The sequence below is a fragment of the Egretta garzetta genome, unplaced genomic scaffold (genome assembly GCF_000687185.1).
Source record: "Egretta garzetta isolate BGI_Z169 unplaced genomic scaffold, ASM68718v1 scaffold492, whole genome shotgun sequence".
NCBI lineage: Eukaryota > Metazoa > Chordata > Aves > Pelecaniformes > Ardeidae > Egretta > Egretta garzetta.
In genome coordinates, this window is record NW_009258784.1 from 539,819 (window position 1) to 558,365 (window position 18,547).

The 18,547-nt window shown below is 38.1% G+C and overlaps 1 protein-coding gene across 1 annotated transcript in view; it reads left to right on the forward strand.

The window, feature by feature from the left end:
• The window catches only part of CNTN5 (contactin 5), a 339,272-nt gene that overhangs the window by 296,347 nt on the left and 24,378 nt on the right, over positions 1–18,547 (forward strand). Inside the window, exons 16-18 of the mRNA XM_035889184.1 lie at positions 4,727–4,885; positions 5,310–5,459; positions 16,191–16,261. Coding sequence (XP_035745077.1) covers positions 4,727–4,885; positions 5,310–5,459; positions 16,191–16,261 — 380 coding nt within the window. The remainder of the gene's footprint in view (positions 1–4,726; positions 4,886–5,309; positions 5,460–16,190; positions 16,262–18,547) is intronic.

The window sequence follows — 18,547 nt, forward strand, 5'->3', positions numbered from 1 at the left end:
GACCCTTTGTTCTGGCTAAGAAACCTTTTTACAAACATCAACTTAACTCATATCTATAAATTCAGTCAAAAAAGTGCCTAGAAACAAGTACAAAAACACAAATCAAATGCGGTGATATTCATGAGCTCAGTGCTTAGAAGAGACCAATGCAGTTCTGGGAACGCTGGTGCCCACACTGTGATTGCAGAGGGTGAAGGAGGCAGTGTGGACCAGAATTGGGACATCTGGCAAGTGATGCCCTACAGGAGGACACTCAGTAGGACATGCCAATGAAAGAAGCATGTCTAAAACTCAGTTTCTTATTCTATTTGTGACCTGCCAGTTATGTCATTCACAATGCGATTCATGGGCTACTCTTGCTTTTCCTCCTAAGGTGAAATTTCAGTTCATGTTCCCTGGACTGTCCATACATTTTGTGTTAAGTCACAACTGCCGTTACACAAAGATCCAGCTCAGAGGCTCTGGACTGCAGTCTGGCATCTGAGCTTAAAACATGCAGCAGCTCTCATGATTGTCTTGCCCAAATCCCCCCTTTTTTAGGTTTGTACAAGGCAGAGAAGTCATCAGGGCAAAGGAACACAAAATTACATATGTACCACCAAAGGCCTTCTCGGGCAGGACACCAGGGATTTCTCCTGACCCTCATCGCTGCAACGATTTAAGCCTATTCAGGCTGGGACATCAATGTCTTCTCTTTCTTACCTTCCAACCTTGAGTCTAACCTCCCTATCTGTCCTGCCGCCGGTTGCAGTATAACCTCTCCGTCTGCCAAAGTCCCTTACGTAGCTACCTTACAGAAACCACTGCAATACACCATGTGAGGAGGGAATGGGGATACAGATGTATCAACTAAAGCCGTGGTACCTATTGCATTCACTACACATCAAACTTTATCTCCATCTTCTTGCTCCCCACGATGTGCAAACACTTCATCTGCCATAGATGGGCACAGCAAAAGGGTCTTACACTGCAAGAAACAGTCAAGCTCCTGCTTTCTCAAGGATGTTTTCCATCATTCTGTAGTTACTGCCTCTTTCTTTTCCTCTTTTTCTTGATCTCTCATCTTCTCTACAAGCCAGTACACCGTGTCATTCAGAAAACAAAATCTTCAGGTCAAGAAATCTGTGTTCATAAACTGCTACATTAGGCTTCTGAGTTGTTTGGTAAAAGAATCATCCTGGTCAGGCTGCAGTGGAGTAAACCAGCACACATTCTGGGATACAGGGAAAGGGCACTGCCTCACTGAATGGCTACAGCTATCATCGGTAATAGTCTTTCAAAAACTCTCACATTAACATTGTACCACGGCAAGTAATCTAAAGGACCTCTCAGGGTGATCATTCCAACAATAAAAAGACACATAAAACAAGTTTGCCAAAATGCAGTCACGCATGTCCTGAAATGAAGTATCAATCTATGGAATTGCTCTGAAAGAAGATAACTGACTAATACCCTTGATGCTGGGTTTCCAGTGCTTCTAGAGCTGCATAAGAGCCTATCGCGGTCCCAAACGTCTTTTCTATGAAGGTCGACTGCACTGTAATGCATTTATGACCAGTCATTTTCTGTGTAGTTTCCAGAGAAGCACTTGAACAGACTGTGCATTTTTTCCTCAATTGGTTATTCTCAACTAAAAAATTGTTTTAGAGATCCTGAACAATAACACAGCCCTTGGGAGAAAAGCTTCTCTGCATTAGCCATCCGGCTGACACCATGAATGATTACATCCAAGCATAAAATTTAATGAGATTTCTACAGAAATGAGTGACATCTGCATAGCACTCAGGTCCTGGCTAACTGTCATACATTTGTCTTCACTGAGGCTTTTGTCCTTTATTAATCCGCTTTCAAGAATGCCTGCTGTTGGAAATGGAAATGCTTTTTAGCAGTCATCCTGCAGACTGTATAAGAGCACAGGTCTCAGAAAGCATAATGACACATTGTCATCACTAGGAATGCATTTTAAAGGTTTAAAAAAAACCATGAGACAACTCCAGCAACAAAATATATTGAGAATTTAGCAGGAAATGTCTGCATAAATATATTTTACATATTTTTGTATAAGCAAGACACTTGTGCATTTGCCTATAATACAGTGCACAGGAGAAATATTGTCATAGAGGAAAAGTACTAAAATATTTCCCTTTAATTTTGTTTGTGCTTGGGACCATGATATAGTTCTGGGCCTAGGGCTCAAACTCAGTAAAAGCATATGATTGTATCAAGACCCCAGCTTTCCTTTAAACTTTCCCTCATGGCTACACATAAAAATTTCACTAGTGTTTTCCTACATCAACAGATAGCCTGAAACAATAGATGATGGAGATTGAAGATCACCCGATTATTAAATTAGCCCCAGAACTTGCTATTCTTAGACAAAGGCCTGACCTGGTGCTTCCCATCAAAGAACAGCGAACACTTGGCAGGAAGGCAGGGCTGCAGAGGACACATCTTTCTGCCATGTTTTCCCCAGGAAGAAAAGCGAGACCTTTCAACTGCAAATGAAGATGGGACTCCAGAAAGCCAAGAGTCACAAGGTGTCCGAGGGAGAGCACCACCTTATCCCAGCACTGCTTGTGACTCAGTGGAAGGCACTGGCAGCAGTGAAGGCAAGCCTGCTGAGCAGGCAGAGAGAGGGAAAAGGAGAAACTCCCAGCACTGAAGCTGTTCACTACCAATGGAAGTGGAAAACCTTGTTCTTTCTATAGCCCAGAGCTGTACCCTGTGCTCCTGTGAAGAGGATGGCAGTGTGTTGCAGGGACAAGCTTCTTCCATCATATATCCTTAATACTAAACTTTACTGAATTCCTTCCATTCCTGGAATGGAAGGAATTGAATCCTTTGAATATCAAACATTCATTCGACTTTTTTTTCTTGCTATTATTTCTAAATGCCATATATTTCCAACATTTTAATGTCAATTAGTTGCTTATAGATCATTGCCAAGCAAAGAAAGGCAAGTGAATAGCATAAATTGCTTTCTCATTTAAAGGATTCAATGCTATTTTCACTCTGAAGCAATTGAGCCCAACTATTACAAAACTCTAATCATACTGTTGTCATAGTTCATGTAAACATGCTTTTGTTGAAGGCCTATCAGAGGAAATATAAAGCTGTTTGCAGCTGCAAATGACAAAAAAAGCCCAACAACTAAATATATTTCAGTTAATGGATTTTTTTAGCCTTTGATATTCAGATAAATTTGTTTCTACTCATGGACTAAGGATTCTATCCACCAAAAGATTTGATTGCATGAAATAGCACTAAAATATAACAATGTTGAGCTAAGTAATGCAGAAATGCTGGCTACAACTGCCACTTCAAATGGAGGAACCAGACCTGAGTGTTTGCCACCCTGATCTGCAGGTGCTGAGCTCTGAGAGTTCAGCAAGTGGGACCGTCACTCACCACAGCCCATGGGAATGTAGGGATCCAAAGGGCCCGCTCCACTACAGCTGAAGATACATGCAAACAGCACTGGGCTCCCACAAAAGTGTAGCGGCAATTGCATTCTATTAATAAAGTTGTTTCTGTCATCACCCTTCTGCGGTTTTGTTTTGGGACAAAGGGTCCAGTAGTGCATTTCTGATTTCACAGTCCTCCATCTCTGTAGGAACAGAAGCAAAACTTCAGCCTCCAACAGGATAGAAAAGAATCTGAAGGGCCTTGGATGTCAAGAAAATCCAGATTTGTCATAAATAATTATAGCTATTAATAATATTAATACTTTACAGAAGTATTAATTCCTGTCTTCAGGACTTATATAAGCTTCTAAGCATAAAAAAACACAGGAGAGATGTTTATTCTGCATTTATGCATGACAGATGCACATTTTCCCCTAAACCTCTGTTTACAACTGTGGAAGAGGATCCTGAACCAGGAGAACCTTGCTTCTGATTTAGTTTGATAAATGTAAATGGAAAATGTTTTCAAACACCAGTAATATCAATGTCAAGAAGAATTAAAGAAGTAAATTGGCGGTGGGGGTGGGACATTATAGCCACATTTTTCTTTGCAAAGACGTGTTTGCTACCAGAGACCTCACTTATTGGATCGGTCACATGGCATATAAAAATGGTGATTAGCTTATTCTCATTTGGAGCAGCTAAGTGGAATAAATAATCCTTTCATTTCTCAAGTGAGAAGTTGGGGGGGGGGTGTTGCTTTTAATGGAACCATAGCAATTATTAGTCTGCAAAATATTTGGGTTTGGGTTTTGTTTTGTTTTTAATAGCTTTCAATCAAACAGTTAATGGACTTCCAGCAGGATAGTAATCCAGGCGGTTTCCCTGAATGGGTGAATGTGAGAAAAAGGATGAATGCTGTGTTCTTGATTCAGTTATTAGTAATATTATTGTTCTTCAAGAAGCATTTCCACTTTTTCTTCATTCTTCAAATTGCTCTTTTTTCTCTTTCATTTTAGGTTCAGAACAATTATAACGGAGGATCTTTTTTTAAATCTGTTTCTATTTCTAGTTCTTCCACTGTCACTCCGACACGTTAATTGATACTCACCCACTCATCATTTAAAGAATAGAAACAATCACAATTTACCTGCAGAAATCATGGAAATGAGGTATCTCTGTGATGTGGTAGTGTGCATTTTAACCCTTGTATTTCATGGATATTGAACTCCACCGGGTCCGTACAGAATGCATCTTCTGTATTATTGCTGCTCATCCGCAATGATGGTGTGGTCTGTTTGTTTATTCCACTTTATTTCTAGGTCCTCCTGGTCCCCCAGGGGTTGTAATAGTGGAGGAAATTACAGACACCACAGCAACACTCTCCTGGAGTCCTGGGGCAGACAATCACAGCCCTATTTCCCTCTACAACCTGCAAGCACGCAGTCCATTTTCTCTTGGCTGGCAGACCGTAAAAACAGGTGAGAAAAACTTTCAAACAGCACAAGTAGACTGTTCAAAACTCTTGCTCGTCACAGTAATAACAACTGGCAACTGCAAGAACAGGTACTCTTAAGAGAACAATGATAAATTAAAAACACTGATTTTTTTTTTCCTTTTTTCATTCCTTTCATGTTACTTAGCAACAGCTCTGAAAGGACAACACAAAGACACCTGCCATGATGCATCTGTGAATAAGCAGAAAGCTCTCCCCTATATCCTTCAATCTGTGTCTTTTCAGGAGTACCAGTGTCAAAAACTTAGCTGTGATTTCTGACTTATTAGATCCTTGATGTCTATCATTTCTAACGGCTGTATTTGTATCATAAAGTCCACTCGCCATTGAGACGCTGTATGAGAGCTTCAGATTTCTGAGTGACCTACACATTTCTTTACTGTCTGTAGTTCCAGATGTGATAAGTGGTGACATGGAGTCTGCTATGGCTGTGGAACTGAACCCTTGGGTGGAGTATGAGTTCAGAGTAGTAGCAACCAACAAAATTGGGACTGGAGACCCAAGTGCACCATCACGAGTGATCAGAACCAACGAAGCAGGTAAGAAGAGGATAAAAAGGTTAGTTTTCCAGGACTACCAGAAACAAGAACTATTTTAATATAATAACAAAACTATTCTCTTCTCCCTGGTACACATCTCTGTGTTCACTTATCACTGTTCCAGGGTGGGTGATATTCCTTGTAATGGGGAGCAAGTTTGTTTTAATTACAGGAATATGGTTTAATTTACAGAAATTTCAAATAAACAATTTCCCTGCTGTCTTACTCCCTCCAGGCTGCCTTACTCTTCCTCTTACACTTAACCCATTGCTGCCTGCCCTCTGGCAGGCTTCCACTGCTCTTCAGTTGTAGGCTGCTTCTCAATCTCTTCACACCACTGCTCCTAAGCAGCCTCTCTCCCCTTATTCTTGGTAACTTCTCTCCTTGAAGGTGCACAGAATATTTTTAAGCAAGATAGGGAAGCCATGGGAAGCTGCTTAATTTGAAATACTTTGTGTTCTAAGTGTTTCTTTGTCATGAACACTCTCCCATGAATTGTTAGTGCATTTAAAGAAATTTCATTATATTTCTGACTGGGATGGTACTGTGGGAGCGCAGGAAAAAGGTTGTATATCCTATTTGGTTTCTTGAAAATTGCAGTGATCTCGCAAAGTTTAGAATCATTAACAGTAACTTGGGCAGAATGAAGGGAGATAAAGAAGTATTGGGAATCTGAGAAAAATCCCTAGGCAGCTAGAGGCGCACAGTTTAAGAGGTAGAAAGAGATAGACACAGGGTTTGAATAAAGCCTCAGAAGAGAACTGCTTCTCAGAACACTTTCAGATTATGCTTTATTCTTCTTTGTTATTTAGAAGGCCTAGACAGTCTTGATTTTGTTTTGATGTTTCTTCAGCTGAATAATTTGTAAGTAGCTTTTTAATCATACAGAATAGAAGAGGGCAAAATTCAAAGATTCCACTTTAATTTGAAAGTATAACTGATTTTGTAGTTGTAAATATTCTGGATGAATACAGCATTTGTGTTGCACTCTGTCTTCTCATTAAGCGAGATTATAAGAATTACAAGGGGCAATGCCAAAATGTGTCCACCTCTCTCATTCTGCAATAAAATTCTTATATTTTAAGATACATTAATCTTGTGTCTCAGCTCCATAGTTCACTGGTCTGTGTATATGACACCCATAAACATTCACAGGAGGACATTCAGGCTGATTTTCTTAGACAGAACCACAGAATCAACTGATTAATTGGTGCTGGAGGGGATCTCGGGAGGTCTCTAGTCCAGCCTCCCGCTCAAAGCTGGGTAAACTGACTTCAGAGCAGGTTGTTCAGGGCTTTGTCCAGTTGAGTCTTCAAAACCTCCAAGGAGGGAGTTTGCACATCCTCTCTGGGCAACCTGTGCCAGCAGTTAAACTAATCTCATTGTGATTTTTCTTTCAACATATCCAAGCCAGAACTCTCTCTATTTCAGCTTACGACCACTGTCTTGTCCTCCCACCCTGCACTACTATGACCATCTCTGTCTCCTCAATGAAATCCGTGTAGACACTGGGGGTTGCTCTTAGGTCTCCCAAAGCCATCTCTGTTCCAGGCTGAACAAGCCCAGCTCCCCCAGGCTCTCCTCACAAGGCAAGTGCTCCAGCCCCACCATCCCATTGGCCTCCCCTGAACTTGCTCTAGTTGATCCATGTCTTTCTTATTGTGGCACCCAAAATTGGATGCACTATTTCAGATGAAGTCTAACAAACCTATCTTCAGTTGTAATAAGACATATTTATTTTTTTCTGCTTAAAATAACTGCATAGTTACTAGCTGATATTAAATTTCACTGTGCAACCACAGAACTGCACTGAAGTGATTTGATTCCCATTCACGCATGTGGAAGGATGCTTCATTTCCAACTCTCCCCCTCATCTTCTGCAAGATCCCCACAGTGTGAAACTCGATAACTTTATAGCAGAAGCTTCAGATGCTACATACTTCGTTCCATTAAGAAGAGGAGGAAGGGAAAATTAAATAAAAAACATGAGCTACTTTCATCTCAAATGATTTTCAAAACCCCCCTTATTTCACCACCGTTATTCTTTCCTTGATTTTGTACCATATTCCATTGGCAGTGAAAATTCTGCTGGACCCAAGTGTTTGAATGACTTCTCTGTTTATTCAGGTGATACATATGAAAGAGGACACAAACATTCTGGAAAAAGGTTTATCCTGTAATAGGTCACACCCCTGGCATTATGTTCTTTCAGATTTATGAATACATTCCCTGTTTTCAAAAGGATGGTTCAGGATTTTAATTAACTAGATGTATTTAAGCTGTGAGTGAATGTTTGTTCTCACAAACTGAAGTTTTAACATGTTATATTTCATCTAGCTGTCATGTTTTTTAGGTTCCTTCTTCTTCTTTCCCAGTGTTTACCAAACAAAGACTGTATTTACTAAAACATATTCCTACATTCCTACAACTCTAGTGAAAGTCTCCTTCATGCACATCCATTTTCAATATTTCTTTGGACGATTGTTGCAACCTTACCTCTGTAGAAATGAATTAGTAATCATAATAATGCCCAGTAAAAAAAAAATAAATTGTGGGGCAGACAAAGTATGCAGTGTGGGCTGTATTTTCACCCTGTGATTGGTATGTATCTCTGGGTAATACTCCACTATTGCTGCCATCAGAGGGAAGGGTCTTCAACTCAAGTAGCAGTGAACTGTACTCCAGTACATGGGGCTCCTCCTGATAAACAGTGCTGTAGCTGATAATAATGCAGGTCTTCTTGAATAATAAATAAGTAACATGTTATTTCAAATGGGAAAAAGGCCACACTAGGTGTTTGCTTGCACTTTCAGCTTCCCAGTTAGGAATACCTTTTTGCTACCAGCATTACGGCTGTAGAAATGTCATGTTAGAAGGGAGTGTTTTGTAGCATGACATTGAAATCCAGACAGGTGCCAGTAAAACAACTTAACAGCGTTCAGAGAGATTGAAGCTGATGGTATTTGGTGTGCCTGCTTAACACAGCATAGTATAGCAGAAGTCTGTTGTCATCGCCTCAATTTCAAAAGACCTATCTTTAAGACCTACCCATTTCAGTTGTGCGTGATTTGGGGGTTTGTGATTCGGGGGTTTTTTTTAATAAAAATGATAGATGCAGTCTCTTTTTTGTTACTCTATAGAGGGAATGAGAAGACAGGAGTTATAATAAGATATAACTTCCCAAATTGTTGGAACTTGCAAAGGGTTCTAAAGTCTGTACAATAACACAATGGACTCTGCTTTAAACAAAAACCCAATCAAACAAAAAAAAAACCTGTTACACATACACTTTTTGCAAAATAGCACACTGCTTATCATTTTTGTGGCACTCTTGAAATGCCAGAGGCTTCATGATCTGCTTCACTCAGACACCCACTTTGTGCTGGTCTCCAGATATTCCTGAAGTTCAGAGCTTGTTTCGTTCTGTGCTCTGGAACAGCTCTTTTAGTGATTGTGTGAATTATCACCCTTGGTGTAGTTTTCAGATGCCAAAGTCAAAGAGACAGGAAATCTAGTAATAGTCTTCACTGGGTTTCATATATGGTTTTTCAAATCAGTCCATTCATATCTATCTTAGTGTATCACCCAGTGATCTATTATTTTACAGAATCTCTCTACTACTATTTTTTATCTGAAAGCTTCAAGCTAAAATCTTTATTAACATGGGTTCCAGTTCTAATATCATATTTCTCAGTTCGTAAAAGCCATGTATGTGAAAGTACATTATATTTCAGAAAGAACATGGTATCAACCTCTCTACTCATGACCCAGGCAGAGTAATTTGGCTATTTGCAGTGATGTTAGATGTGCCCCACAAGTGAAAACAGGCAGGCTGCCCCTGCACTGGGTAAAACTCCAGAAATATCAGTCTCAGGTGGGAGTTGAGATCCAGAAGGCTGAATGATAGCTGTGTAGATAACCCACAAAGGCAGCAAATGTGTGATTCTGCTTTCATTATTTTATACTTAAATGGAAAATGGCATCTGTAATTTAATGGCACAAGCTAATTTGGCTGGAGACTAAAGCCTTTTTCTCTCCCCACATCTCACACTTCTTCCCCAAGATAGTAACAACATTTTATATTAATCCATTATCTAAAAATACCCATGGAAGCAATACTTGGGATGGTGTAAGGAAATCAACAGAATAATAAACAGGTTTCCACTTGCTTTAATTTTCTAATTAAACCCTGATCTTGTTACTTAGTTCATATTTAGTTAACATGATTGCTTTTCATAGCTACTTTCATTGGAATGGATAATACCGCAATTTTCTGGCACATCTAACTTATAGCCAGCTGCTGCATTTCTGTCACTTCTAGCCTTGATACATATTTTACAGGTCCACAAGGTGAAAAGAGCCAATAACATGAATTTAAACACGTCTGGCATTCCACTAAGGCAGTCGGGCATTTGAAGCCTGGGGGCAAAGCATCAATTACATTATCTATTCATGGGGAAACATGGGGAGAGAGAAATTGAGTAGAATCGAAGTTTAACCTGCTAATCATGCATGCAAACTTGATTTTATGAGGTAACAATATAATGCACCCTATTAGTAGCAGCTTGTACACAGGCTTTATTTTTAATAACTCCTTATTTTCCATTAGGTTGCCCTTAATCCCAGGTAGAATTTCTTCATAACATAACAAGAAATGCCTCTGTCCCAGGAAACAAGTTACCTGTTTTGGACTGGCTTTGTTTTGGGGTTTTTTTGTTGTTGTTGGAGATGTTTTATTTTTCTGTGACCTGTATAAAAGAACTTTCTTTTTTCCCCATTATAATAACTCTTTTTGTTCTAGAAAAGAAATGAATAACCTGCTGTATGTGTGACATTTGGAGATGATTACCTGGGCTACTGAAGCCTTTGTAGAAAATGTGTTTTTCCATAGGGAAAAACAAAAGGGGAAAAGAAACTAGATGGTAATCATTGACTGCATGGGTATATTTAGAACAAATACGCTATTAACACATAATATTGCTGGCTCAAACTAATATGCAGTATATATTGACAAAGACTCCAAATGTGTGTGCTACTAAAACAAATAATAAGAAAGCTAAGGAATTGGTTCTCTGGTTTATATGCCACAGCATTTGAGATTTCAGTCCTACATGTGGTGATTTGGAGGTTATTCAGACTGAGTCCTGCAGCCACGCATGACACTATTATCAGTGAATAGAACTGAATTCTATCTCCTACTAAAATACAAATATACACAATACAGGGGAAATGAGAATGGCAGAAATGCAGATCCTGAGACCAGTTGGGGCATCCTTGTTTTCCAATAGTTGCATGCAGTGTGTCATCCACTTCTGAGATGCTGGCACATTTTACATTTCATTCCTGAACAGATGAGATGTGAAATGTTTTACTGGGAGGGCGAGAACTTGAGGGCTGGCTTTCCACATAGTAAAAGGCTTTTCACTTAAAATCCCTCTGTTTCCCAGATATGTACAGCAGGCAGTACATAGGTAGGTAGGTAGATAGGTAGTAGGTAGGTAGGTAGGTAGGTAGATAGATAGATAGATAGATAGATAGATAGATAGATAGATAGATATAAAGGGAAAAAAATAGAAGAAAAAAATGCTGAATGTTTTGTTGCTTTGGTCCTCACATTAGAAAGTTCTGTCAAGCTGGCAGCAAATCCTTTCCCCCCCACCCATACCTTTTCCACAGCTAAGCAGGGTTGGTTTTCAAATTACATCTGTATCTTAAAAGATATAAAAAGCTCTAAAAGAAATAAATAACCTACTCTGTACCTTGAGCAAACATTTTCTTAAGGACTAAAGCCAAGTTTAATAATTCATCTCCCCCAAAACTGTGGCAATACCAACATTTTTTTCATTTTGCTTTATTTGACAAGATGTTTCAGAATTTATACAAAAAATACCCATGTGGAAAATATCTTCATGAATAGAGGATTCAAGCAGAGTAAGAAAGGCTTGTGATTAAAGTATAGAATTGGGATTTGGGAAATCTGGACCCAGTTGCTTATCAGAAAACTGTAAATTTGTGCAGCTCACATTAGCATTTGTTATTTCAAAAACAGGAGCTTAGTAAAGCTTTTGTTCTCTTTGTCTTCCCTCTATCTCACCTATTCAGACTGCAAATTTGAAGGATAGGGACTAAATCGAACTATATGTTTCTACAGCAATACTGTAATCAATTATAAACTTGGCTGCTAAATACTTTTGTTCTGCACAAAAATTAAGACACACTACAAAATTCAGAATGTGTCATTTCTCTTTGTAATAAGCAAAGCACACAGAATTGAAAAAAGCCACTCAACATTTTCTTGGAAAAGAAGACAAAACAGAAACACTTTAAAATGATTAATTATTCATTCAACAAGATTTTTTTAAATTTCTTTACAAGACGAGAATGTTAAAAAGAGGATGAACTGTTTTTCAAGTACTTTCACTTTTTCCAGGTAACATTTTATTTTCCTCTCTATAAAGAAAGGAATCTAGAGCTAGAGAAGTTTGAAAGATTTTTTAAGTTCACTCACTGAAGTAAAAATGGGGAGAATAAAATTGATTTTAAACAAAATGTAGACTTCCTTTAGCAAATTAGAAGTAAAACAATAATTTTGAAAAAAAAATTAACATCCCTGTCAACTCAAAATATTCTCATTTGTATTTTCAGTTTTAATTTTTCTATTTTTAAATAAAACTGAAGTAAAATTCAAATTATACCTCTTTTACAAACACAAATGGCTATGTTTCATTTGTTATAATGTCAAAATAAAATATTTAATAATTTTCAATATTTGGCCTAAAAGCAAGTACCCAAAATCTTTGAATGGGCTCATCTTTACAGACTACCAGAATCCACAGTTTTCATTTAAAAAAACAAACAAACAAAAAAACCCAACATAAAATCCATCAGACATGGAGAGTGAAGAGAGAGGAATTTTTAAAACTCTGAACCAAAAACCTTATTTAAGCACCCTAAAGCACAAAAGAGTTTTCAAAATGTTGGACACAGTGGAACTCTGGAAGGAAAACTAACATCTACCCCAAATGTTCATGGTTTCACAGCTATGGTATTACCTACCATTTCCAAAGGCTTCCCCAAACTTTGTAGTTAAATACAGATTTAAAATATGTAAGTGGCAGTAAGTGCTTTTCAGCACTTTATAACCGCTGCTCCCATACACAAAGCCCTCAGCAACATCAGTTCTGTGCATGCATTTTGTCCTAAACAAAAAGCACTGCTTTTCATGAATATTTATCTTGGAATGATAAGATACACACAAATTATTAAGCATTTGGCCATGGCTTCATGTATAAGTTTTACCTTTCCACATCATCTTTTCTTCATTTATATTTTAAGGATATTGTCAAATGCAAATAAGTCTGCTGAGGGCTACATCCTTTGTGGCTGCTCTTAGATAAATTGTTAAAGGGTTTTTAGTTTGGTTTAGGGGAGATAAGTTTTAATAGTGTTTAATTTCATTTTCATTTTCAACATACCACAGTACTTCCATGAAAATGGAAAACAATAAAAAACAAATTCTTCTGTTTCTGTTCAAATCACATTCCTGGCAAAAAGTCTTTTCAAGCTTCCTGTTTGTTTGCTCTAAGTGGAGGTTTCAACATCTACGTGTGACAGCATACACGCATTATTTACTGTGACTCACATCTAGTCACCATGTCATTCAGAACGCGGTTTTTAGTACTATTTGTTGTTCGCGTGACCAGAACAACAGAGACACCTGGCTTTTAACACCCAACCTTACCACTGGCTGAAAAAACAAAAGAAAAGAACAGTTGACCTGATCCCAAGGAGCTTACAGTCTTAGAATAAACCAGGAGACAAGTGAGATTAGGTAGCTGGCAAAGGGGCTAATGAGAAGGCTTCGATCAGAATTACAGACTTATGATCAAGCTAAGCATAGTCACATTTTATTATCCTAAGGACCAGTGTTAAGCCAAGGAGCAATTCCTTTTCCAGCAAATGACATTCTCTTATCTTGTTAAATGAGACATATTAACACAGCAAAGAGCTCTTTGAGACTAGTTGAGGTATATTTATTCAGAAGAAACAATACTGAATATCTCAGCTCTGATAAACGCTAAAGAAAAGAGGCCCTAATGCCTTGTCCCCCAGGCGCATGGATCCTGCAGCTGGGAGCCAAGTTTCGTCATCATACGTGTGCATTTGGTGCAAGTACATCTCCATGAGTGTCACAGCTGAGAATTAACAACTTAAAGATTGGGAAGTCACTAATTGCATGGCAATAAACTTAGGCTATGAGGGAGTAAATTCAGATATAACACTGATATAAAGGTGATGCTGCTGAAAGGGTTGCTATGATATAACCTTGGTGCCTGGCAAAAAAAGTTTTGTTTTAATAGTTTTCTTCACTTAACTGTTACTCATATCAGAATGTCTCTCTCTAACTGTGTATGCTCTGCTTTGCTGCAGTGCAAAGGAAATTTATTCCTTTGACACAATTATTCTTTTAATGGTTATTCATTTGAGAGAGTTTTGCTGTGTGAATGTACATTTTAGTTTGGTGCAAAAGAAATTCATCGTTTTGACAGTTTTATTCTTTCAACATTTATTCATTTAAATGGGACTTCAGTCTTCAAAGCTCTTAACAAGAAAACTCTAGAAAGAGGACACTGCTGGTGAAATAAGTCCATCATGTTGGCTGTTTCAGAGGAGGACAGCATACTCTCTCATCACTAACATGGCACCTGCATAAAAACTTCATTTATCTTTATAAATTAACCAAAAAAATCTTAGAAAGGCAAGAGAAAAATGGGTGCTAAACAAGGTTTCAATATGCTCCATTAGAGATGACATCATAATTTTTGTGAGTTCATTAACTAGCAGATGATTCCTCATCTGCATCTTTTCACTGTAGAACATTCACTCCAGTGTTACACATTGATTGTTTTTTATTATTGTCTTTTTTTTTTTTAAACTAGAGGGAAATCCCTTACCATTCAGTATTGTGTAATTCTGTTTCTGAAAGGAAAATTGGAGTAACTTTTGCTGTGTAAAGATTAGGCCTTAGTTTAAACTAGTTAATGACTCCAGTCAGTAGAGTCTAGTCAATTCTCCCCATTGTTTAGGCAGTAATCTTTGGATGGGATGAACCACCCCAAAGTGCTGCATTCACTGGAGAAGGAGCCTGGACCCCAAACTCAGCCTGGATACCTGGTTTTCCACAAGCTAAAGTTAAACTGCAAAACAATTTAACCACCTGATTATACAGAAGCTTTCAGCAGGGAGTAGCTATGGAAGATATCATTTAGCATGTGTGTAGGGGGAAGGGAGGAAGGAAGGAAGGGAGGAAGGAAGGAAGGAAGGAACGAACAAACGAACAAACAAACAAACAGAGGGACAGAGGGAAGAAAAAGCTGAAGGTATCCTGTTTGCCAGATGAACCCAGCTTTACTGGAGAGAGGTGTTTCACACATTAGAAATCTCCCCTATCAGTCTGATAAGAACCACATATAAAAGGGCTCTTACCTCATTTCCAACAGCATAAATCAGAAGCAATTAATAAGCTTTGTGGATTTGCATCATTTATGAGAAAAAAAACAGAACTGGGCTTATGTTCCTTAAAGGGGAGTTCGGAGTTCAAAAAGACACCACACAATCGAATTCTGAAATTTTATGTGAACTTCCAGGATCTAGTAAAAACTGCACTTTCACCGAACTTAAGCTGTTAATGATCAACATGGGAAATAGAGAGGACTGTGTACATTTATTTAAATGTATTTTTCTTTGCATAGTTCAAAGACATAGTGCTACTCAATAAATAAGCTAAACAGCATGTAATAAGGCCTGAACAGTTAATGTCTGACAGTACATTTCTACCAATGACCTATGTATTGCTGTAAGGAAGAAAAGAGAAAGTTTCTATCTTAGGACATATTTAATTAAATAAAGAATGAAAGAATTACCTGCTCACAGTAAATAAATTCAAGACACCGGTCATTTTAGGAACTTCATTGGAGGCACTAAGTAAGATAAAAAAATTATACAATACCAGTTAAGATTTCCGAAGCTTTGCAAAATGTGATAACCCAATTCACACTGATAATGATTGTTATAATTTCTTTTAAAGAATTTCATCAACTGCTCATATGTGCTTTTAAAACCATAATGGTGGTCTCAATTTTTAAAGAACTGTGAGTAGTACTGCTTCCAGCATTTTGTAAGAGATGATAAGGGGTGTTTAAGGATGGTTACTTTCTGAAAATTGGCTCCCTGGTAAATCGCACAAGAATAGATTTACAAGAACTAAAACATTCTAAATCACTAATGACTTGGGAAATAGTAGAGACATATTGCTTATGTCCTAAGGTGCCACCTGAAGTCCAAAATATGCCAGGATCCCTGGCATTTGATTTTGAGTTGTCTATTTGAAAAATACAAATGTTAACAAGATAATTCCTGTTTTATCTCTTAGATGATCTGTATATTGAAATTTTGACTAATCTGCAGAAAACATAGTGTTTAAGCAGCTTTTTACTCAAATATTCTTTTTCTTCCCAGCTCATGCTTTGTTTGATTTTACCAGCTTGACTGTGGAATTCTCTGAAATGAAGCTTGAACAAATTTTCTTTACCACAGTGCTATGTTTGTTATTTCTGCTCTGATTTAACACCCTCATGTCTTCTGCAGCAACTTATTACTATGGGGAAAACTTCAATAACTTGGACATTCTGTTTTGTTTTGGTTTTTTTTTTTTCTCCTTTTTGCTCACAGTTCCAAAGACACCTCCAGCTAATGTAAGTGGCAGAAGTGGAAGGCGACATGAATTAGTAATAGCATGGGAGGTAAGGGACTTCTCTGATTAAAGGTTTTGTTTCATGTTTACTTCTTTGAGGGCAAAGAGTACTGTACAGGGGTTTCCTTACAGCAAATCTTGGCAAGATGAACACAAAATACTGTTCTTTAAATGTGTTCTAAAATTTCAAAGTAATGTGCATTTTCATGTGGTGTGATAGAGGGCATTATGGTGAATGTAACTCACCTAACAGCAGTTCCAAAATTGTGCGAATTCATCAGGCTTGTCTTCCTATCTATTGCTTGGGTTGATTTGACTTTTCTGGATATGTAAATGCTACAGCAGCAGATGAATAGCTAAGGGAAGAGAAGGAAAGCCTTGTAACTTTTTTTAATCTTAAGTTAAAAATTAATTATTTTTTAAAGTATTTCATAAAAATGTAAAACTGAAGACCTGAAATAGACCTTTATTTTGTGAAGATATTTGTGATGCAAGGTGCAATACACATGTATGACTGTGCTAGTGGGCAACTGGAGGAGTGGGAGTTGCTTTCTCTGTTAATGATAAATAACACAGTAGAACAGAGACTTTTCTTGAGGAGTTTTCACTACTTCTAGATTCATCATGAAGAGTTTCAGCTTCATAAAATACACATACACACACCCACCTATATATAAAACCAAGAAAAATTCCATCTAATGAAGATATGGGGTTTTAATGAAAAAAGTTTTAGCCTAGCCAACTTGAGGAGAGATTCAGATGGTAAGAAACACACAGAATTCTAACTAACTGCTTAAAATGGCAAATTTTAGGAGAGCTGAAGAGGCTGTCTTCTGTTCGTACATCTGCTTTCTCTGACTCCAGCTACCTGAGACAGTTAAGACAGAACTGATATCGTTTTGCTTTATAGTCTATAACTATAAACAGCAGCATCTCTCCCATTGAGAGAGAATTTGCTGAATCCCAGACAAAAACATCAGGTGGCTAGAACTCTATCTGATGTAAACCAGCCTAATCCCAGTCCCTAATGTGATATATTAGTATGCAGTATTAATATTGTGTTTATAGTGTTCCCCAGGTGACTGGAGTGGGGGACTACTGGAGTGTGTTATATCTCCCTCTCTGTCAAGGCCCGAAATTTTCTTCCAAAAGAAACCGGAGACCCATGGGTGTCCCATCCTGCAGTACAGATGCAACAGGCAGTTAAGAATTAGCAATTGCCATAACATAACTTTCAGTATATGTTGACCTTTTTTCCACAAAAGCCAACTGATGCTTCTCCACTTACAGCAAAGGAGTGCAAACTGCCATTAAGGCAGAAGGTGTCAATCCTTCCCCTTGTTTCTGATTCACTCGTTTCAATCAACACCTGGTGCTGTTCTTCCAGATGCTATTTTCAGCACACTACTGTTTCACATACTTCTTAAACTTCATAAAGTAATTAATCAAATGAAGATTACAAAAAAAACACCCCATGGCATTTCATCTGTGTCAAATAAAAATTGTGAAGTGGGCATATTCACAGTTTTTAATTGTTTGAAAGATTGCTACTATTTCTGCTGAAGAACTAATCCTAGAGTGTTGGATAACACTCCAACAACTCACTACAGACTACTGTGCTGTCTGGTGTAGCCACTACGTTTCCATAACGCACAAGCAAAGCATAAGTTAGCATAGAACCAGCACAGCCAGTCTGTGCTTTGCAGGATCCAAAAAAGTCTTATTGGACTTACACAGGCAATAGAAATTCAACAAAGTACTTTGAAGTCTGAAGAGATACTGAGATGGTATATGAGTCTCTGGGAATTCAGGAAAAGACTAACCTACCTAGGCTCCTGAATTATACTCAGCAGGTTCAAACTAAATTTTATTCACACAACTTTAATTCACAGACTGTGTATTTAGCATTTGCAGTGAAATCCAAGTGTTCTGCTACTTCTCTTATATTTCTGGCCTTTTTTACAACAACTGTCTACTGTCAACTCCATAAGTATTGCAAAGAGATGCAGGGTTCGTCCTTTCCAATTCAAATCACTAGATTACAAAGTCTGTCTTGTTTGCCCCCTTTGCTTTTGGAGTCATGATTATTTTTTTCTTGGATGCACTGTGCACATCTTAAGAAGGATGGATAGAAAATTATGTCTGCAAGTGGGGTGCCTGGTGATGAGACATTCACTTGCAATGTGGAGGGGAGAGGACTTGGTGTCCCCTGTGCCCGTTAGCTGGGGGAACATGCCCCCCACGTGTTCATTACCTGCAGATCTAGGATGGGCATTTCCCATAGGTCTAATATGCTGACAGCTGTTAAAAATAACCTAATTCCTAAATTAGTCCA